General features: G+C 40.5%; 1 protein-coding gene across 2 annotated transcripts in view; it reads right to left on the bottom strand.

Annotated features, from left to right (window-relative positions):
* ABHD5 (abhydrolase domain containing 5, lysophosphatidic acid acyltransferase) overlaps positions 1–22,821 on the bottom strand; it is a 45,258-nt gene extending 22,437 nt beyond the window's left edge. The window contains exons 1-3 of one of the 2 annotated variants that reach the window (XM_037890363.2): positions 22,417–22,821; positions 2,112–2,197; positions 1,483–1,855 (exon numbers count right to left, since the gene is read on the bottom strand). In XM_037890363.2, the coding sequence (XP_037746291.1) occupies positions 1,483–1,855; positions 2,112–2,197; positions 22,417–22,532 (575 nt within the window). In that variant the 5' untranslated portion in view covers positions 22,533–22,821. The remainder of the gene's footprint in view (positions 1–1,482; positions 1,856–2,111; positions 2,198–22,416) is intronic. The other variant, XM_037890362.2, reaches the window with a different exon arrangement.
* Between the last annotated feature and the right edge of the window lie 759 nt (positions 22,822–23,580).

Below are 23,580 nucleotides of genomic sequence, written 5' to 3'. Positions count from 1 at the left end.
CTCCCCCCAAACATTAACAACTGCAGCTCTGGAATAATTTCAGTAGCTTTTTTTTTTTTTGGAAGTACAGGTTTCTGCAGCACTAGACATACATTAGAGCAGTGGCTCTCAACCTTCCTATTTTACCCCTTTCAAGAGTCTGATTTTTCTTATGTATTCTCAAGTTTCATCTCACTTAAACTACTTGCTTACAAAATCAGAAATAAAAATACAAAAGTGTCACTGCACATTATTACTGAAAAATTGTTACTTTCTTATTTTTACCATATAATTATAAAATAAATCAAACGGAATATAAATATTGTACTTACACTTCAGTGTATAGTTTATAGAACAGTATAAACAATTAATTATCTGTATGAAATCTTAATTTGTACCGACTTTGCTAGTGCTTTTTATGTAGCCTGCTGTAAAACTAGGCAAATATCTAGATGAGCTGAAGTACCCTCTGGAAGACCTCTGCATACCCCCAGGAGTATGTGTACCACTGGTTGAGAACGACTGCATTAGACTGTGGGCTCTGTCTTCCTAGATGCATCCCTACTAAGATCCCCCTTATAAGAGATTCATCCATTGGAAGGGATAAAACAACTTACTGTATTTTCATTTAAATACACAGATTTAACAAGTAATTATTTTTAGTTTAAACCAAGCAAACATTTATCTCCTACTGGCTAAGAATCTCTGATTTCTAATGATAAGTTGGAGAGAAAAATGCAGCCATCCTTATACCTTAATGTTAAATTATCAGGGTGGTGAGAGGGAAAAATACTAAAACAGAAATGTAGGTTACTTTTAAAAGGGCACACAGTATTCAAATATAAAACTTATTTGACTGTAATGTCACAGTCTGATTAAAAACAGAAAAAAAGAGACACACGATACCCTTATTTATACAAGGATTGGGGAACAGGAGACAGCAATGGACTCCTAAAATTAGAAAAATCACCTAGAGGTCATTAATTTGTTGGTTCATCCTGCCTACTATGGGAGTTATGTTATTAATATTTTTATTATGCAAATACATCTGCAGCTTGTGATGTCTGAACAATTTGTAAATATATACTTTAAAAGTTATATTAATGCAGATTATTAATAGTACAATATTTAACTAACTATACATGCTTCAGGATTGCAGTTTTGCTTTTTGATTCTCACGAATTAACTGATTTTTCTGTTCAGGTTCAGAGTACTGCAAGAGGATGTTTACCAAAAATGGTTGATGGTTAGAACGTAAACAAAGAATTTCTGCTCATACTGTATTCATATTTTTCTACACAGAACAAAAACAATTTGCATTTTGGGTCTAAACTAGATGATAGTGTCTCTTTAAATCAAGTCTTGACCCAATTTTCACAACTAAAACTAATTCAGAAAGAACTTGGTTTTACATTCTGCTGCATGTCAAATGAATACAGATGTGTAGTACTAACATTAGTAAGAGACAGCAAAGATTTCCTTTATCCCTTTATTTTCACATACCTTGATGGGTATTTCAGTGAGTAAGCCGCAGCCAGGAATCCACCCAGATTATGGCCAAGTAAAATCATTCTGTCCAGCCCTACTTCCTGTCTCCATTCTTCTACAGCTTCTATAAACTGATTTTCTGCTCCTTCTGCATCAGTGTCAAACTGTGGTCTACTACTACGCCCAAATCCCAAGAGGTCAAATGCATAAACAGTCCTATTTTCGCAAAGGTCTTCAAAATTGAGAGCCCAAAGTCCAACACCTCCTCCAAACCCATGGAGGAGAACAAGTGGAGTTTTATATGAAAAGTCCTGAGAGAATGTTAGCGTCCATATTTTATTTCCATTGGATATGAAGACATATTGTTTACTGTACGTGCTTGTGATACCTGAAGAAAAAAAACATAGTTCAGATACTTTTTATTTTGTTAGTCATATCTAGCAGTCTGTTCAGTGGAAGCTCAGGGCAGGAATATCAGGTATCTTTCAGATCAGGGTCAAAGGTCCTAAACAAGGGAACACTGAGAATCTATACTACAGTCATATTTGCTTCATTGCAATGCATTAAAAATAGCAATGATTATTTCTGAAGAAAAATTACATGAGATCTGAGCATATTCCATATGTGTAAAAAAAAATACTTACACTTCAGTATTTTCTCTTCAGCTTCTTTAAGATGTGGCAGTGACGTGGGGCACCATGCAGGAAGCCAACTAGATAGCCACCCTGACCTACAGTAGCAGTAAACACAAAATAAACAGATTTATAAATAAATTGTAATATATATAAACAAGCTACCTACATTCTGCATTAGCTGCAGTTTTAGTGATCTTCAAGTATTGCCCCAAGTAGAGCACACAAGTACCCCAGACCATTCTGTACAAGAACCACAATGAGCATGAGATGGAGTTTCAGCCTTTACTTTCTCCTGACTTATTAGTTTGTGTCATAAGCTTAAGCAGTAACACAACAGGGAAAGTCTGATGAGTGTGCTCGGTGAAGCTGCAGATAGCACAGATCAGATACACACAGAGCAGGTGATTATAGCAGAAAGACAGTCAATCAGGATTCAGCATCTGACAATCTGTATCCACTGCCATTCAATAATATTTAGTTACCTTTACAACAGTCACTCTGAATCATGACCTTTCTGTGTAAAAAAGTGATTTGCTTAAACCATCAGAATTTAGGAGCTGTGTTTCAATTTCTCAATAAACACATTTAAAAACAAATACTACTTTATCCTCTCAGGTTTCAGAGTAACAGCCGTGTTAGTCTGTATTCGTAAAAAGAAAAGGAGTACTTGTGGCACCTTAGAGACTAACCAGTTTATTTGAGCATGAGCTTTCGTGAGCTACAGCTCACTTCATCGGATGCATAGCATATCGTGGAAACTGCAGAAGACATTATATACACACAGAGACCATGAAACAAAACTTCCTCCCACCTCACTCCCCCGCTGGCAACAGCTTATCTAACCCCTTATCTAACCCCCTAACAGCTTATGAAACCCCTCTTTATAATGCGCATGATAATCAAGGTGGGTCACCTCCAGCACTAATCCAGGTTTTCTCACCCACCCCCCAACACCCCCCCCCTTTTCCAAAAACCACACACACGAACTCATTCTCCTGTAGAGGAGTTTCAAAAGGGGTTTCAAAGGGGGATGGGCTGTTGCCAGCAGGAGAGTGAATTTGTATGTGTGTGTGTGGGGGGGGGGGGAAGGATGAGAAAACCTGGATTTGTGCTGGAAATGGCTCTACTTGAGGATCACTTTAGATAAGCTGTTGCCAGCGGGGGAGTGAGGTGGGAGGAAGTTTTGTTTCATGGTCTCTGTGTGTATATAATGTCTTCTGCAGTTTCCACGATATGCTATGCATCCGATGAAGTGAGCTGTAGCTCACGAAAGCTCATGCTCAAATAAACTGGTTAGTCTCTAAGGTGCCACAAGTACTCCTTTTCTTTTTATCCTCTCAGGTGCTCAGCTCAATCAGTGAACTGAAAGCACTCAGCATCTTGCAGGAGCAGGCTCTTAAGAACATTAAAAAAAGTGTTGAACAAAAGTAAAACATGCATCCAACATCCCAAGTTTCATATTGTGGAAGTTCTGAAAAGCAGCATAGGCAATGGCATAAGTTTCTAGATTCAGGAAGACTGCACTGCATTGCTTTAACTACAATTTTTGTTTGGAAGAGTCTCTTTACACCCATAAAGTTAGAAACTTCCAGGGTTTCAATTAATTAATTTAACTGATTTTAAAGTAAGCTCGAAGTCTGCAGAAAGTGATGGCACCCTCCTGGGAAAATTCCCAAACTCCCTATGGCAAGTGGACTTTTCAAATTCTACATCTTAAGCTAAGTCAGCTCATTAGGCATTGGCATCCAAACACACAGACACCAACTTTCCAATGTGCTGAAGGATGCTCAGCCCCTGACTCTGCCCAGGCCCTGCCCCCACTCCACACCCTTCCCCCCCAGACTCCACTCCCGCCCCCTTCCCACAGCGCATTGTGCCCTCGCTCCTCCCCCTGCCCCAGCCTCCTGCATGCTGTGAAACAGCTGATCACGGTGGGTGGGAGGCACTGATCTGCGGGGTCCGCTGGTGGGCGGGAGGCTCTGGAGGGTAGGGGTGGAGTTGATATAGAGGCTGCGGCTCAGCATCCATCATTTTTTTCCCCGTGGGTGCTCCAGTCCTGGAGCACCCATGGAATTTGTGCCTATGTCCAAACATGTCTGCCATACATTCTCATGTTGATTTTTTAAAATACTAACAGTTGAGGAAGACACACACAACACAAGACAGCTAAATTAGAATGTCAAATCAAACTCAAGGTTACACATTTTCAAGAACCTTTTTCTCTTAAAATCTCAGTTAAAACTCTTCTGCATTTAAGGGTTTTTTTTACATCATTTTGCCTCAGTTATCCTTTTCCCCCCTTTATGTTTCCACTTTTTTGTTTGCCCAGCCTCTTGGCATTTGTGAAAGAAACTAAAGCAATTAAATATTTGCTTCTACCAGTGCTAAAGATTGCAGAACATTGCACCCAAGGATCACCTTAATGCTATATAAGGGACCAGTCCAATTCCCTTTAAAGGAGTCAATGGAAAGATTCTCATTTTAAGTCACGGCTGTTGCATCTGACCCCATGGTTCTCTTTCAAAGGCCACTGAAGTCAATGGAAGTCTTTACACTGATTTTTAATGGGATCTGAATCAAGCCCCAAGAGTACTTGAATACAGTTTGTTTCCAAGCTGATGGACAAGACTAGCTATCTAAAATTTAGATTTTTATAAAAAAGTAAATTTGGCATCAACACAAAGCAATCTGGCCAACTATCAACCATCAACTTGTACCATGAAATTTAAAACAGTTTAATGAAAATTAATCAATTGATATAATCAACTTAGTTTTAATTAATTACTGTCTTAAAAACTGATTATAACAATACCTTGGTATCAGCTGGGCTACCATGTTAAGACAAATGTCTCTTCTAGTGAAGAGTTTAACACCCACTCACTTCTCTTCCCATCCCCTCAGCCCAATACTGTATAAATTCCTAAGACATATCTTGATTAAAGAAAAAAACCCTTAAAATTTCTTTAAGAGGAAAAACATTTTTAGCAATAAAGAAATTTCTCTACTGTTAAAGACAGCTGTAACAAACATGTCAAAATGGTAGCAGTGCAGGTCTGCTGATCATCCGCAGTGTTGTCCAGGCCCACAGTTCCCACTGCTTGAGAGTCGCAGTCACCTCTTACAGGAACCTGCAGCACATGTCCTTCCCCCTCCTCAGCCAGCACAGACTGAGCTGGGCTGCCTCCTTTTATCTGTCCCTTCCACCTGAAACATGCACAGCAGGGGCAAAGGGGTGTGGTCTCCTGTCCCATCTGATGGATTTCAGTGTTAGTTCCCTGATTGGTCAGGCCCCGGTGCCCAGTGCTGTGTTAGTACACCCGTCACACTGTTACTTGTATCTGTTCTTTGGGATAGGCAAACTTCAGTCTTCTGAAGACAAGTATTTAGTTTCCTCTATCTATGCTAAATCTGTCATATTTAAATGACTAAAAGTAGCTTTATTTTTGTATTGCCTATTTTAATTTCTGTTAAATAAATTTGAACACTACAACAGGTGGATGAATTATTAAAGGAAATTCAAGGTTTAGCGTTCTCAGAACTAAGCGAGTATATATCTTTGTATTTATGTGAATTAAAGGTTTTTCATATTTTTCATTCCAGATTCTTAGTTTCGTGCCTTTTTAAAAAAAAAAAAAGACAGATCTTTGAAGAGTGAATAAGTCTTTGATATGACAAACAGAGCAGTAAAAGGTGATCCAGATCAGGCAGGAAAATGGCCAGGGTACCTCTATCATCTACATAAAAAGGTTACACACTGCTGGGGTTGAGAAGCGATGCACACAAGGCATTTGACATGTGGAGTATGTAATCCTGACTGTGATAGGCAGAGGGCAACAGTGAGCACGTATTAAAAGGATACAGTCAATTTGAAATCTAGTCAAAGCTTAAAGTAGTTTCAGGTCCTACACTTTCCACAGAATCTTCCTGTCAATTTATATAGTTTTACAATCATATTTTCTTTTCTTTTTTTAAAAAGTGGTTTCATTCCTCAGTTGCTGTGTGAAGTTACCAAACAAAAAAAAATCAACTAATATTGACTATACAAAGAGAAACAGACACTCACTATACATAATGTTATCAAATACACTAAGTAAACAAAAAGGAAGAACAGAGAAAATAACGTCTCTAATCTTTGTCGAACTCATTTTTGATTACCCTTGTAACACCAATAGGCAAAAAGAATTTCAATGAAGTATCTTTTTTTTTAAAGTAGACAATGTCCTTTTAATGACATCTTTGACGTGATACAACATTGATATGGTTCCATGTAAGACAGAAACTACAGTTCACACAATCTCCAAGCAAGTGCAGGTTTACCAGCAACCACCTTAAAATAACCTGAGGAAGTCCCTAAGGGCTTGAAAGGCATGGGAGCTTTCAAAACTATGTTCAGAGCACGAGTCAGAGGAAACTTAACTAGGTTGCCGCAAAGTGCATGGGGACCCCATTAACCACAGCACAAGTAGGCCTCATTCAAGAGAGTACAAACTTGAACCCAGAGGAAGCTCAAACACCTCCCTTATCTAGCTCATCTCTAAGAAAAGTTAATTGCCAATCCAATCCTTGGTTTAATGTCTTTCATGACATCAAAGCCAAAAAGTTCTTCATACCATCGAATAAACCACAGAGGTGGAACCACCTAAGAATGGAGAAGTGTGGAAAAAAATCACTATCTGAGAAACCCTCCCAAATTAGGTGCATCTGTCAATATTCATGCTGTAAGATACAGGTGAGCTTCGTAGTTTGAACCACTTGAAACAGGAGATACCATCCTTAGGTTAGGGAAAAGAGGATTTTACAACAGCTACAAGTTTGGAATATCAAGGGACAGGATAATCTCGCACTACCAAGGTTCCTTTAGCTATTTCCCTGGGTAGTTTCTTATTTTTATTATCAAGAGTAGATGCATATGGGGAGGTCAGCGGGAATATGTAGTCTTGTCAAAGTCACATGTTTGAGAGTGTTTGTCCTCCCAATGCAAAGGGTCCCAGAACTAGCTATGTAACAGCAGTCCCACTTTGCATTCTGCATGTTCAGTGATGCTTGTTGGCAGAGAATCTGAAACATAAACTAGCTGAGCTCCAAGACACCTTTCTGAAGTACACTATGGTGAAGCTGGCCATACAGGTCAAGATATCCACAATATGGATCATTTGTACAGCAATTAGATTTGATGCTTTCCAATGAAGTACCATCCCTACCTCTTCTGTCATTACTCAACAGCCTGGGTGACTGTTTATATACATAGAATTATAGAAATGTAGAACTGGGAAGGGACCTCGTCAGGTCAAGTCCAGTCCCCTGTGCTGAGGCAGGGCCAAGTAAACCTAGATCTCTCCGAGTCTGTCCAACCTATTCTTAAAAACTGGAAAAGCATTTCACAACCTCTCTTGTTAGTCTCTAAGATGCCACAAGTACTCCTTTTCTTTTTACAACCTCCCTTGGAATCCTATTTCAGAGCTTAACCATCCTTATAATTAGAAAGCTTTTCCTAATATTTAACTTAAGTCTCCCTTGCTGCAGATTAAGTCCATTACTTCTTGTCCTACCTTCAGTGGAGATGGAGAACAATTGATCCTCATCTTCTTCATAACAGCCCTTAACATATCTGAACACGTACTAGGTCCCCCACTCAATCTTGTTTTCCGAAACATGGCCAGTTTTTTTAACCTTTTCTCACACATCAGGCTTTTTAAAATCTTTTATCACGTTTGTTGCTCTCCCTGGACCTCTCCAATTCGTCACATCTCTCCTAAAGTGTGGTGTCAGGACTGAACGCAGCATTCCAGCTGAGGCTCGTCAGCGCTGAGTAAGTGGGACAATTACCTCCTGTGTCTTTCATACAACACTCCTGTTTATATTAGCTTTTTTTATAACTGCATCAAATTGTTGACTCAAATTCAATTTGTGATCAACTATGACCCCCACCTCCTTTTCAGCAGTACTACCTCCAAGCCAGTTATCCCCAATTTTTGTTTGTGTATTTGACTTTTCCTTCCTTGGTGTAGTACTTTGCACTTTATTGAATTTCATCTTGTTGATTTCAGACAAATTCTCCAATTTATCAAGGTCATTTTGAATTCTAATCCTGTCCTCCAAAGTGCTTGGAACCCCTCCCAGCTTTCTGTCATCTACAAATTTTAGAAGCATACTCTCCACTACCTTATCAAGTCATTAATAAAAATATTGACTAGTACCGGGCCCAGGACTGACTCCTGTGGGACCCCAGAATCTCCTAGTTGGATTCCGAACCACTGATTTACTCTTTCAGTATAGTCTTCTAACCAGTTTTCCACCTAATTTATAGTAATTTCATCTACATTACATTTCCCTAGTTTGCTTATGAGACTGTCATTAAGGGCTGTAACAAAAGTCTCACTAAAAATCAAGAGACATCTCCTGATTCCTCCCATCCACTAGGCCAGAAAACCTGTCAAAGGTTGGTCTGGCATGATTTGTTTTTGACAAATTCATGCTGGCTATTCTTTATAACTCTATTGTCCTCTAGGTGATTACAAACTGATTGTTTAATAATTTGTTCCAGTATCTTTTCAGGTATCAAAGTTAGGCTGACCAATCTATAATTTTCTTGTTTCCTCCTTTTCCCCTTTTTAAAGATGGGAATTATGTTTGCCCTTCTCTAGTCCTCTGTGACCTCATCCATCCTCCACGAGTTTTCACAGAAAATTGCTAATGGTTCCAACATTGCTTCAGCTAGTTCCTTAAGTATCCTAGGATGAACTTCATCAGGCCCTGCTCTCTTAAACATATCTAATTAATCTAAATATTCTGTAGCAGCTTAATAGTGGTAGCATTGTTTTATTTGGATTCCTAACAGGATCTACCATCAGGAGGAGTAGTATGTGAGCATATCATGCCATTCTAGCCTTCTTCTGGGAATATGTAAGGCCTTACATGTCACATTGTTCCAGAAACAGATACAGCAACCTTTATTTTGCTGTCTTTGTTTATTGGGATTCAGGAGTGGGGCTCTAAACGTATCCCTTCATGAAATTAGCTTCCACCAGTCACCAATCAAGAGAGGCCAGTACTTCTGAGGTTATAGTGAAGAAGACATAGTTCTGTGACTGAGAGGACCAGTGAGAAAGGAAAAGACTGTAGAAGACTTATTTGGAAGAGTACCCAGGAACTATATTTAGGCAGTCCACCCTGGAGGCTGGAACCTGAAAGCACTGCTATGCTGAAAGCTGAGACTACGAATACTAGATAAATATAAAACTTTCCTTTGTTACTCTCTGGCCTGAAGGAATGTCTTCTCAAATAGATCAAATCAAAACGGACTCAAATATACTAATGTCTGAGAAAAAGTTACGGTTCCTAGCTGGGAAGTAGGCTGCTGTCCTTAGCTTCTCTCCTGAAGACCCAGGAATACAGACATTTTAGAAAGTAGTGTGATTAAGATGACATTATGCTAACAATACCATATATCTGAACAGCCTAGCAAGCACCTCTGCGGAAACAAAGGACAAAAACTGAGCAGCAGCCAGCATACCCTTTTACAGGGTTCCTACCATCACAACTCTACTTCTAGTTTGACTGATCATATCCACTTGTCTGGGATGGCATGAGACAGTTATTCACAATGTCTGGAAAGGCTGTCAAGCACAGCTTTAACAGAGAAAATAACTATATTGAGGACAAAACTGAAAATTAGTATTGCATGGATTTATTAATGCAGCTGTTACAACAAGGTTTATAAATATTACTAAAAATCAACATTTGAGCATAATATACACAGATGTTATAAAAAATTTAGAAGAGAAAAACAAGCTAAAAGCATAAAGCAACACTTATGTTTGCATCCTTGTCCTGATTTCAATTACTGTACTAATTTTAAAATGTTCTGCTCATTTCATTGTTCTTGTATTTATTGAAAAATTAAAAACAAACCATGCTATAGACCTAGGCAACACAACAGAATCATTAACTTTTCTATGATGTCCCAGATTACAATATTCTAAACTGTTTACAGCAAACCCGGATTTAGCCGCAGAATGACCTCAAAAATGTGAGAAGCAAAATTTACATGTTTTTAATTGCCAGTATTACCACAACTGGGTTAGTGGTGTGGGGGGTATTCATATACATGTAGTTAGATAATTCAGGAGTTTCTTTCCAGGTCACTTGTAAGTCTCATATATGGTTGGCTTCAATCAACGTGGAGAATCTAGTGCTTTACTGCATATAAGATTATGATACTTATTGTTCTGGACAATCCTAGCTGGGGAGGTCTGTCAAAGAACCAAGAAAAAGTGGTTTATAAGGGAATATCATAAATACCCTTCTCAACCTAGTTATTGTGATTATTCGCCACATTTCTAAAGTTGTAGAAATTTTGTTTTGTTTCTTTTGAAGGTCAATCTCAATTATTCATGCAGTGTACCAAATCTTAAATTGGTTAGTGCTACTTTGTAGGAAAACGTACAGAATATCTGAGCGTCAGATAAATGCCAACGGACAATAAAGCCTGTTAAAACTCATCAACCCTTCTCAGCCTTAAGGTCAGGTCAGAATACTGACACTTATACAACTCTAACTTTGTATTTGAAAAGAGTATACAATGAAATTGATAACCTGACTATTGCACTGAATTTCCTGTTTAAATCCAAATGTTTTTTGGTTTTACAACTTAAACAATAACCTTTCCCCTCACCAGACTTCCAATTTGTGCTGGATGTCTATAGAGTAGCTGCACTACTGGATTATCATGGAAAGGATAAAGAACCTATTGTAGTTTGCTGCCTAAACACTGAGATGAACAGAGGTGGTTGTTTCCAGACCTAATGAATTAATGAGATGGCCTCTGTGGACTTCAGTTGGATTGCACTGGTACAAAATTGAGACACATTAACAGTGGAGCAGACACAGAAGTACAAACCAATATCAAAAGGGAACTACAGATGCCTTCCTCTGCTGCCTTCTGCAGGCAGTGTGTTTAAAAAAAAACAACAACCCCTCTCTTTTGCCAGCAAGAGAATTCAGAATTGTGGATACTTTGCAATTTAGATATGAAAAATACTATAAGGCTCAATCCAGCAAGGTTCTGAGCACAATGGCTAGAATCCAGAAAAAACATTTAAACGTTTGACTTAACTGAGACTACTCATGTGTTTACATGCTTTACTCGATCAGAGCCAGAGTGCTCATCACTTTCCTGGATCAAGCCATAAAGAGCTACATAAATAATAACAAACAAACTTGAGAAAAGGAAAAGCAAATGGGAGAGCTGGGCAACTACTGTCCTAGAGAAGTCAGGTTAAAAAATTACATTAAAAAAATCTTTAAATTAAAACACTATTATATCATTTTGAACTGAAGTGGAAAGTAACTAGCTGAAAAGGGAGTGGATTTCAATCAATATATATGACTACTTTCTAACCTGCATAGAGTCATGAAAACAATGAAGATTAAGCAAGTACAATTTCACAGAGGAAGCATCAATAGCCATCAAGTGGCTGATGTATTTAAATATGGATAATATATGAGTTAAAGATAAGTGATGAGGTACACCACTTTTTTGAACTTTGGGGAGGAATGGCCAATAAGTTAGTCTGTTCCACTGAATTTACACATGTTCAGTTTTGAGCATTTTCCTCAGCATCACTGAGTTCATGTGCCTTCATGCTATAAAAGCAAAGAAAACTTACTACAGCAATAAAGCATCCACTTTTCTGTTCCAGGGAGCTTTTTCAAATTAAAAAAGGCTCTTAAGGGCAATTCTACTCTGAAAAATGATGTGGCATCGTGTAATCCCACGTTTGTGTCTAAACTACTCCATATCAAAATTTATTCCATTTACAAGATGTTTATTCTGCCAACTCTTTAAACTCAACCTAGGATCTGAGACTCAAGCTGTGGGTTTTTTTTTTTTTAACCTTATGCATCACAACCAGTAATAGAGTTTGCAGTACAAATTCTACTTCAGTTACTAAATTTTGAGTTCCTTTTAAGGTTGTGACCTTAGGACAAAGGGAGAGAAACTGTCAAGGATGACACAAGCAGTTAGTATGGAATAAGAGGGCAGACAGCAACGACAGGTTTACACCAGGCTAATTTAGAGAAAAATTCTTATTAGCATCTCATTTCCCACTTTGATAGTTTAGTTATTTGAGACAACCTGAAAACTGAACATAGCTTACATGGACGCTCACGGCAGGATGTTACGTTTCCATACCAAACTATTTGCTAGCCACCTATTAAAAAGGACACCATCAATTTAAAAAAACAAACAAACAAAAACCCCCACACACAACAACAAAGCACACTTCTCTGAACATTTTTATTGACTACTATTACTACATACAAAATAAAGTGCTATAATTGAAATGTGTTACAGAGAGTATTTCTCTTTTCACTTTATTTACTTTGTGTATTGACAGTATTTTGTATCTTCAAGTTTCACTGTTTGTCTTATTAAAACATTTAGTCACTTTCCCTTGACTATATGGATCTTTCATACAGCGTCAGAGGAGAAAAATACTTTTAAAAGAATATGAGCACGTGATTGTAAAACTACAAGAAATTGGAAAGAAGACATGGACAGGTACAGTACCAGAAAGTACTTTAAAAATTTTTTTTAAAAAATCAAGTTAAATGATTTTAAGTTGCTAACTCCTTGAATCAAATCTAATACCATTTTGCTATTTGGTTACATAGTACTGAAAGACCAAATTTGGACAGGCCTTTAAAATACAACAGACTCAAAATGAAGCACAATCCTAAAAAACAGGATGTAGTTTTAACAGACGAGAGTTTAATTTCACTAATATGTCTGGGTTCTGTTTCTTCCTCCTACACACAAGATTTTCAACAAGCCAACAGAGCTAATAGACTAATCAGAACACTGAACCTCAAAACAGGAGACATTTTAAAGCAAAGCAAATTTACATTTTATTTGGGATAGTATTTCAGGCAAAGCTGAAATCTTGCTGTGAAAGGGAAAAAAGCTTGTGGGGGTGCAGAGGGTTTTCATGTAGGAAAATGCAGGAAATAATTACAGAGTACCAAGATGAATGCATGATGAAACCATCTCCTTTTACATCTGGAGTGAGGAACCTGTATGTATAATATAGTTAAATTGTGAGACTCATTTTTACGAGTGAGATGAAAAGAGGTTTGAAATATAGTACATGTGGATCTAAAATGAGTGACTTGCATTGTCAGATTTGAAAGTTGACCGATTTCATAAGTAACGTATTTAATAACTAAATAAAAAAAGAGTTTGTTTGTAATATGTAAGGAACATGCCTTGCATGAAAACTGGTGACAAGGAACTGCAGGCAAATTCACAATAGGTTGAAAGAGTTGCCAAATTAAACAGGCTAGTCTTCAAAGTTAGACAAGTCAAGAAAATAGTTTTTTATGTGAGGAAAGTAAATGGGTCCACAAGGGTCCATTTGCACTATACTGTGAATCTTTTCCATTTGGAATTTCATCTACAAGACTGATTCCAAGAAGGCTGAAGGAAACAAGTCAGCTATTCAGAAACACCACATCTACAGATCTCTAACCTGGTCCGTTAGGAAGAGGGCTCCTGGGTTGGAATAGAGCAGGTGTCCCAGTGTAAGACCAGGCCTCAGTCTGATGGGGACTGGCTGAAATGATTACAAATGTCTTGCGGCAGAATCCATTCCCATGCTTGCAGAGCTTTCCAACACAAGAGGCACAACCTGATTCCTCCCTCATTGTTTCTATAAACACGGTAGTTCAACTTCGTTTGAATCAAAGCGACCTTTTGGGATATCAGGTCTCTAAAGATGAGGAGTACATTTAAGATCACATGAGTCCAGATGCTTTATGAGTAGTAGTTATTTCTGAAGAGACCAAGCTGTGTGGGTGAAGAGTTTCTTCATGTGGATTGGAAGTTAGATGTAGTGACCACAGATGCAATTTGGATGGGAGATTCCAAGGACAGGAGATAAGCTCCAGAAGTGGCACATGAATGTTAATAGAATGGAATACAGCTCATGTTCTACCCACTATCACTACCCTCAGAAATTACAAATCTTCAAGAGCGTGGGGCCTTGGAGAACATACTAGAAAGCCTAAAACACAAAGTGAGAACCCTGATGGATGGTATCCTTTGCAAATACCAGTTTGGCATTTTCCATAAGATCCAACAGTTTTATGGAGCTGCTTCATGGTTAACTTTGAAGCCAATTTTTCCCTCTTCCAACTGGATTATCACCCTATTTATAAAGCTGTTTAGAAGAATTTCAAGCCAAAATGTTCTGTGACTACTTGAGTGTTACTGAATTATCCAACTGTTTTGCAACATTTAAAGTACTGCGTATTATTTTGAAAACTACTGCACAATATTTCTAGGAAGTGTCCTGTACATCATACCTCCTGATTTCAACAAGAGGCTCTTGGTAGCTTATTACAGAATATTGCTACATTAGGTCAGAGGTAAAAACGCCTTCCTTGTATATTTATTGTATCTTGAACTTGGTATTTAGAACAGTCAGGATCTACTTTATCAATGTTAAATTATTTAGAAACATTGCATTTTGCCACTTGAAGTTTCCTGTACATATAAACAGCATGTTACATTGGCCCCTGACTTCCCAAATACTAACAAGAGATTGTAAACAAGGTAAGTCATACACAATTAATCTCTTCTGACTAGTATAGTGATATTCTAGTACACCATGACATTAGGAATAGTTGGAACAAGCTGCAAATTCAGTCAGGAGAGAAGATCAACATTACACTGGTACTCAAATTTGGTACAGCTCCCCTCCCTGAAATGCAGCAGATGGGTACTAGCTCACTCCTCGTACTATCATGTTCCTATCCCTCTTCTCTTCTGTATCCCAGCAATTCCTCACATCCTTTTCTGCCCCTTGTGAATTTTTTCTTTTCTAATTTTTGTTTCATTTTGATGCCTCCTTTTGCCACTTCCCCTCCCCACATTGCAGGGTGTGTGAGAGGGCATTCACTGATGCAGTGGGGTCAAGCATTATGTGCTCTTGCAGCTGAGATGAGTACTACAAGGGCAAAGTTTAAATGATCAGACTGCTGCCTGAGCCTGCATCCCAGTACACCCACGCTGCTTGCACAACTGGCTGTACAGTACTAGAGGCTGCCACAAGAGAACAGGAGGTCAATAAGCACATTTGCAGTTGTGAGAGAGGCATATCTGTAGGGCCGTACAAATTCATGGTCCATTTTGGTAAATTTCATGATTTTTAAAATCCTGTGAGCATAAATTTCATGATTTCAGATATTTTAAATCTCAAATTTCACGGTGGTGTAATTGTAGGGGGAGCTGGGGGGGAGGGGTGTTGCAAGATTATTGTTACGGGGGTTGAGGTACTGCTACCCTTACTTCTGCTCTGCTGCTGGCAGCAGCGCTGCAGCTGGAGAGCAGTGGCTGCTAGTCAGGAGCCCAGCTCCAAAGACAGAGCCCCGCCAGCAGCAGTGCAGGAGTAAAGGTGGCATGGTATGGTATTGCCACCCATACTTTTGTGCTGGTGCTGGCAGGGCACTGCCTTCAGATCTGGGCACCCGGCTAACAGCCGCTGCCCTGCAGCCACCCAGCTATGAAGGCAGTGCAGAAGTAAGGGTGGCAATACTGCAACCCTCCTAAAATAACACTGCGGACCCCCCCACAACTCCCTTTTGGGTTAGAATCCCCAATTTGAGAAACACTGGTCTACCCCGTGAAATCTGTACAGTATAGGATAAAAGTATACAAAACACCAAATTTCACGGACCGTGACACGTTTTTCATGGCTCTGAATCTGGTTGGGCCCTACATAAGTGGGATCATTCAGCTTTTCCTGATCACCACCACTCTCCTCTGCCTGTGCTCCAAATCCCCAGACAAGCTTGGTATCCCTTTTCTCCCTACCCCCAAAGCTTGTGAAACACTGCCCTATTGCCTCACATTTCATCTAAAAGACATGTCAAACTACTACAAAGACATGGAGGATAATTAATGCTAACAGGTCAGGAAACCAGTCCTTTCCTGCTCTGATTTCATCAACTCTGGAGGAGTAGAAACATTCAAAGTTCAAGATCAGACACTTCCCCTTTAAAAAAAAATAATTTACAAAGCAGTCACAGCACCAGCAGTAAAGAAATAAAGATTTTGTGTTTTCTTCCCATTCTTATGTAATAAAACATTATTTTACACTTGTATTTTGATACTGAAATCCAAACAAACCTAACCAAGAACATTAACAAAAATGTTAATTCTGGAGGGGGGTGAGAGAACCTGGATTTGTGCAGGAAATGGCCCACCTTGATTATCATACACATTGTGAAGAGAGTGCTTACTTTGAATGGGCTATTACCAGCAGGAGAGTGAGTTTGGGGGGGGGGTGGGGGGCGGAGGGTGAGAAAACCTGGATTTGTGCTGGAAATGGCCCAATTTGATGATCACTTTAGATAAGCTATTACCAGCAGCAGAGTAGGGTGGGAGGAGGTATTGTTTCATGGTGCCTGTGTATATAATGTCTTCTGCAGTTTCCACAGTATGCATCCGATGAAGTGAGCTGTAGCTCACGAAAGCTCATGCTCAAATAAATTGGTTAGTCTCTAAGGTGCCACAAGTACTCCTTTTCTATTAACAAAAATGTTATACCAGCAAATTAGAGAAAGTACTTATTATATAGGACTGAACTTTACCCTTCCTTCACTTCTGTAGCCTCATGCTCTCCAGATTTTCCTACCACTAACCACCTCCTTCTCCTCCCCCCACACTGTCAGTCACTCAGGACTTTGTATTTAAATCCCTCCTCTTTTCCCTCTAACTTTAGCCCAGTGTGACCTCATCCCTTTACACAGCTTCAGTGACTCAGACATCTACCTCTCTTCCCCTGACTTCTCTCCTGTTATCAAAATCTCTCATCTGGAGCTCTCACTGCCTGCTCAACCTCAACATGGCAAAAACTGAGCTATCCACCTTTCCTCCCCCTCTTCTCCCTTGCTGTCAATACCAATGACACCCCAAAAAGCTATGCTAAAGGCATGTCAAATTTGCAAAGTCAAGTGCTCAAAAGTTAAGACATGCCAAAAATAAGATTGCAAATGTAACCATAGTGAATAATCAAAAGAGACTACAGATTTTTTTTTTTAAATGGGAAGGTTCTTCATTTGTGTTTTCAGTTTTCCACCCTTTAATTCTCCCACCAAAGGCCCTGTATTGTGGTGACCCTCTTGGGCTCACAGTACCTAGATTGGGGTCGGCAACCTTTCAGAAGTGGTGTGCCGAGTCTTCATTTATTCACTCTAATTTAAGGTTTTTAGAAGGTCTCTTTCTAGAAGTCTGTAATATATAACTAAACTATTGTTGTATGTAAAGTAAATAAGGTTTTTAAAATGTTTAAGAAACTTCATTTAAAATTAAATTAAAATGCATAGCCCCCCGGACCGGTGGCCAGGACCCAGGCAGTGTGAGTGCCACTGAAAATCAGCTCGCATGCCGCCTTCGGCACACATGCCATAGGTTGCCTACCCCTGGCCAAGATGCTGTTCCTCGCAGTGCAACAGGGAGTTGGACCAGTCTGCAAGAGTGAATATACTGCATCACGAAAAAGACCTAAGGCACAATTCCTCCTAGTGCAGCTCCTCACTGCATAAATGGCCCTACTGAGCATAGAATGAATTGTGAATGTAGTACTAGTGAAAGGTTTGTGCTAGGCTGATAGCCCTGTGGACAGAAGTCTTCATTTTATCTACAGTATGGGTGGCAGTAGTAGATTTCCCAACACTATTTCCCAGATATCTATTACCCCTGTTACTCAAGATTTTAAATATGATTCAAGAGTTAACAGATGACTATCATCTTCCTCTCCCCACCCTGACACTTTATTGAGAAGGAAGGGACTAGAGCCCAAATGATTGACTGGCCAAGCAAGCTGGTGGAGGATTTCTGCCCCAACTCAGCAGGGACTCAGCCAACTAGCCATGGAGAACAGGATCCTCCACCTGAGGTAATGGGTAAGACTTTAAAAGTGTGCAATCCCTGTAATCTCACCCTGAATTTATAGCCCTGTGCATGCACGTACCATGCTGGCACGAAGCACTGAGTGTGGTATGTTTGATTATTAAAGGCATACTTAACTTGGGATTTTTTTTTTACTTGAAAATTTTTTGAAAGTATGTCAATATTTTCTTTTTACCATTGCACTCACTAGAGAATTACTAAAGGGTGGGGAAAGAAGGGCAGTCTCTTCTTTATGCCTCCTGCAACCTTGTGGGGGAGTCTGGGAGCTGCCCTTCTGTCCACTAAGCCCATGTTTGGGCTTGAGAAGGGAGGGAGGAGAAAACCTCTAGCCCGGCAGTGTCTACCTTGCAGTACTTGAGGGAGACTTAAGAATAAAATATTTGATTACAAATTCAAAGTGTATCATGCCCTGCAATTTTTAAACTGTGTTCAAATTAAACTCATCACTGCAAGGAGGAGGAATTAAGTACTGCCTCCCACTGCTTCACCTACAACCCAAGGAGGAGCTGTGATGTGAGCCCGGAATGATCTTAGCAGCTGCTGTCCCTTCCCTCCGGTAACTGTTGAGCAATTCAGCTGCTTTGTTGACTGTTTCTCTTCAAGCCTGAAGAAGAGCAGGATAGAAGAAGTTTGACTGGCTCTGCCTGAGCCTAGAGGAACGATGGCTCAGTTCCCCTTCGCCACATTGCCATTAAGGGCAGCTCAGGAGAGGGGAAAAGAGAAACCAAGAATGAACTACTCCTTATGGATCCCAGGTTCTCTGCCTCAACCCCTGCATACGCTAAAGCAGCCTAGGGAGTCCCCCCAAAAAAGGAGAATCTCTATAAGGTGACCAAGTGTCCTGATTTTATAGGGACAGTCCCGATTTTGGGGTCTTTTTCTTATATAGGCTCCTATTATCCCCCACCCCACCCCGATTTTTCACGCTTGCTGTCTGGTCACCCTAAATCTCTAGCACTGGCCTAAGTGGTACAAGGAGAGCAGAACAGAGAGAATCCATCTCCAATATTGACTGCAGCAAATAATCTGTTCACCCCTCAGACTGAGAAGGCTGGATATCACTGTTCTAGTCCCTATTGCCGTTAATCATTCCTCCCAGGGAAGTTTCTAAGTGGGAGGCCTCCATCTGCAGGGATGGGAAATACACTATCATGATCAACTCTCCTCTCCTCCAGCAGCAGGCCAGGGGTGAGGAGACAGCCTCCTAACTGTGTCTCCATTGGGGCTCCACCCAGAAGAGAGGGAAGAAAAGACACCTTCCCAATGAAAGCCACAGTGCTCCCCTTCCCAAATCTATGCAGGGGCAGGGAAACTGCATAAATACACTTTCTAGAGTGGCTAAAATAAAGCTTGTTCTTGAGCTTTGATGACAGTACATGAATGTGATGCAAGTGCATGAGACCAGAGAGTGAAAGCGATGATAGGCATAGAAAGGCATCTGCCTATACACTAACTCCTATCAATGCAAAAGGCCAAACTGGAAAAGGGGTGGCAAATTTCCTTTAGTCTGTGTGTAACACTGGGCACTGGGATAAAAGTGTACATCCCAGTGCACCTGTTTTGCCCATGTTCCCTTTAAAACTGGAAGCCTCTGCTAGTCATGTGACTTACAAGAAACTATATAAGTCTTGTAGCCTTTTAGGGAGGGGAGCAGACAGGAGAGACCCTGGGTCATGGAGGAACATAGGTGCATAGAGCTCTTTACTATCAGGTAGAGGGCCTGAGAAGAAGACCTTTTAAGGGAGCAAGAGTTGGCTGGGTGGGAGGAAGTCCCAGCTGATGATGAGAGACAAGGACTAAGACAAGACCCTGCAGGGCAGTGACACTGTTTTGAGTTGATTTGTTTTGAATCTTCATTTCTAAGTTAAAGAAAAACTGAGCAAAAGAACTATAACTGTGCAGATATTTGGAGCATGATTTCATTACCCTACCTGCTTACGCTTTGTTTTAAATTTTAAGGTGCGACAGCCAGCCAAACACCCAGACAAATCTGCAGTTGACAGTGTCTCTGTAAAGAGCAAGTGAATGATTATGAATGTTATGCAGTATAGTACCCTGAGTGTCTTACTGGAAGTGCTTCATGAGTTCAAACCTACTGAATTCATCACTGCAGATTTTAAAACTACATTCACTCTGAGACTGTAAAAAGTCTAACATCTCCAACAACATGCCTCACAAGTAAAAACCCAAACTAAGAAAAGTCTCAAAGGATAATGGAAAAACAGTTATGAATATTGGAATTGCAATGATTTCTGCAACATAGTTCTATATATTATTCCAAAGCACTCTTAGTTTTAACTAGTTGCTGCAAGCCATTCCAACTAAATTCACCAAAAAAACCCACCCAAAGTTATTTTTAAAGAAAGTTACCACTTATCTTAAAGACAACAGTTTTAATCCTTGAAACTTTTCCCCACATTTATGCAAACTGAGCAGTAATTAGGTAATCTTTTACTGACAAACGCTGACAAACTATTTCTAGATACTTTATTCCACACTGAAGATCCAAATATATTTAGTTTTATCTTCAGATTAGACTGTGGATTACATCTGTATGATTTTGCATGTTTTAATTAATATATTTTATAGTGATTTTACTATGCTGTCACCACTATGCTCCCACAGAACGCTCACGTTGCCAGATTTCAACTAGTTGAACTTGCTGCGTAACTAGGTGAATTACTATCTGATGTATTTGTTTTTAAAAAGACTAAATTTCAGATTTTTCCTTTATATACACCCGATATGTCACCTGTCATTGAGATATGTATTCAATCTGCAATTTTAATAGCATGTAGGTATTTCTCTACCAAACCAAACAATTTTAAATCTGAAAGTAATTAGTGTATTTCACTAATTCATACAATTTAAATTTTCTCTAGCTGTAACCAGGCTTGTTCACCTTGAAAGGATGACCATGCTTTAAGACTGGCCAATATTAAGAATGCAGTAATGCAAATACTCTGTGCTAACTGTTCAAAGCACTAGCATTTCACCAATGCCAATGCACTTTTTGATGTGCAAAGAGGAGACTTAAGCTTTCATTTTCAAAAGTGACTAGTGATTTTGGGTGCACAATCTGAAAGACCTTAAAAGGGCTTGATTTTCAGAGGGTGGATGCTGAGCACTTTCTAAAAATCACACCCCTTTTAAAAGATGTCATGTTGGAAACCCATAACCAGTAAACGCTTTTTAGACCATTTTTTCCTACCCCAAGGACCTTATATTCTAAGAACAAAATCCTGAAACGTGCTGTGTGAAGATAGAAGTTGGGAGCACGCAGCACTACCCAAGAAGCACTTAACTCCCCAAAGGATCAAGTTAGGCAACTAATGCAGTTTAGAGCCAATGCACTGAATGAGTCTGAGAATATGAAGCAGAGATATTTTAAGACTCACTTGGTAAATCATCAACAAGAGGCTTTATAGACTGTGTATTTTAAGAAGAATGTTGTAGGGTGTTATAGCTGTGTTGGTCCCAGGGCATCAGAGAGACAAGGTGGGTGAGGTAATATCTTTTATTCACTCGAAACCTCTCCAACAGAAGTTAGTCCAACAAAAGATTACCTCGCCCACCTTGTCTCTCTCTAAAGGACAGGGAGGTTTGTTTGGCACACAAACTACAGTGGAGGGGAAGATAGTTTCAAACATAAGGTGCAGCATTGTAGAAAGTGTGAAGACAACGATTAAGTCATTCTGAATGGGCTGCTTGGGAAAAGAAGGAATAGTAGCAGAAATGTGGGTCAGGCCAATTTGCACAGCGGTTTAAAGGGGACTTGTGTTCTCAGTTGATGCTGAAGGGAAGTAGAAGTCAATGGAGCGACACAGACAAAAGAGGTTTCAGAGTAACAGCCGTGTTAGTCTGTATTCGTAAAAAGAAAAGGAGTACTTGTGGCACCTTAGAGACTAACCAGTTTATTTGAGCATGAGCTTTCGTGAGCTACAGCTCACTTCATCGGATGTGAGCTGTAGCTCACGAAAGCTCATGCTCAAATAAACTGGTTAGTCTCTAAGGTGAGACAAAAGAGGAAAATTACTGTTTGGCAACAGCAGTTTGTACAGGGTGGAGGAGACGAGAGATGTGAGTAGATCGCGGGGGGGGGGGGAGTTGCTGCAGCTGAAGCAACTAAGACCTCAGTGGTTTTGCAGTAAGAACATGGAGGAAGTGAGACAGAAAAAAACCTGCAGCGGCTGGGATGTGAGGGTCCGCTGCTGAGCGGTGTGCGGGGGGGCCGGGAGGGGGAATCTGGGGGTTCGCAGGTGTACATAGGCCGGGGGTCCCCCCCAACTGCTGCCCCCGCCTGTGGCGGCGTCTCCCCGCCCGCCGGCCCGCGCTCACCCTTCGCTTGAGGCCTCCAGGTGCCCGTCCTCGGCCATGGCGGGGGCTCGGCGGCCGCGAGCTGGTGCCGGGGAGGCGGCAGCGAGTGACAACGCGAGGGCGACACCGCCAGCCATCACGGGACCCGCCCGCCGCGTCACCCCAGCCGGGCCGGCCCACCACAGAGCGCGCGGCTAGAGCGTCTCGGGGACGGGACCCGCCCCTCCCTGGCCTGGCCTGGCCTGGCCTGGCCAGGGCAATGGGCTGCGCGGGAGGTCGCGCGCGCTGTCAGCCGAAGGCCCCGCGGGCGCCCTCCAGTGCTCGGTTCTTCCCTGGGGAGCTCTTTGAGGGGGCCGGAAGGGGCCAATTCTTGGAGTGAGGGGCGCGTTCTAAGGGAGGGTTCTATGTAGTCTCATTTTTTGTGTCATGCGCAAACAGGCTCCCCAGCAACGCTTTCTTCCCTGCCTGGGGCCTGAGTCGGGTCATTGAATTCAGTGCACAGGGCACGTTTGAGAAAGAGATTCCTGGAGGGTTTTTGTTTTTTATTTTTTAATGTCACATCCAAATGGTCTGATGACATATTTTCAGGACAAAAGAAGAAAGGCGCTTTTCGTGTGATGCTGTCAACAAATCCTATTAATCCTGTGTCAGAAGTAGAGTGCTCAAATGTCCTGAGTTGCCTGGGGGGAGGGGGGCAGCATGCTTAAACACATCCTAAAAGGAACTCAAGAAATGCCATACTGGGTCAGACCAGTGGTCCTTCTAATCTAGTATCCTGTCTTCTGACCAGCGCCAGATGCTTCAGAGGGAATGAACACAAGAAGTGAATTCGAGTGATCCATCCCTTGTCATCCATTCCTAGTTTCTGGCAGTCAGCGGTAGAGTGGTTCTCAATCTTTGCAGACTACACTACTGTACACCTTTCAGGAGTCTGATTTGTCTTGCATACCCCAAGTACCTCACTTAAGCTACTTGCTTACAAAATCAGACATAAAATACAGAAGTGTCATAGCACACTATTACTGAAAATTGATTCCTTTCTCATTTTTACCATGTAATTATAAATTAGAATATAAATATTATACCTACATTTCAGTGTATGGTAGATAAAGCAATATAAACAAGTCATTGTATGAAATTTTAGTTTGTGCTGACTTAGCTAGTGCTTTTTATGTAGCCTATTTT

Source organism: Chelonia mydas, chromosome 2 (assembly GCF_015237465.2).
Source record: "Chelonia mydas isolate rCheMyd1 chromosome 2, rCheMyd1.pri.v2, whole genome shotgun sequence".
NCBI lineage: Eukaryota > Metazoa > Chordata > Testudines > Cheloniidae > Chelonia > Chelonia mydas.
Note: the sequence above shows the minus strand (reverse complement) of the source record. Positions and strands in the feature narration are given on the sequence as shown.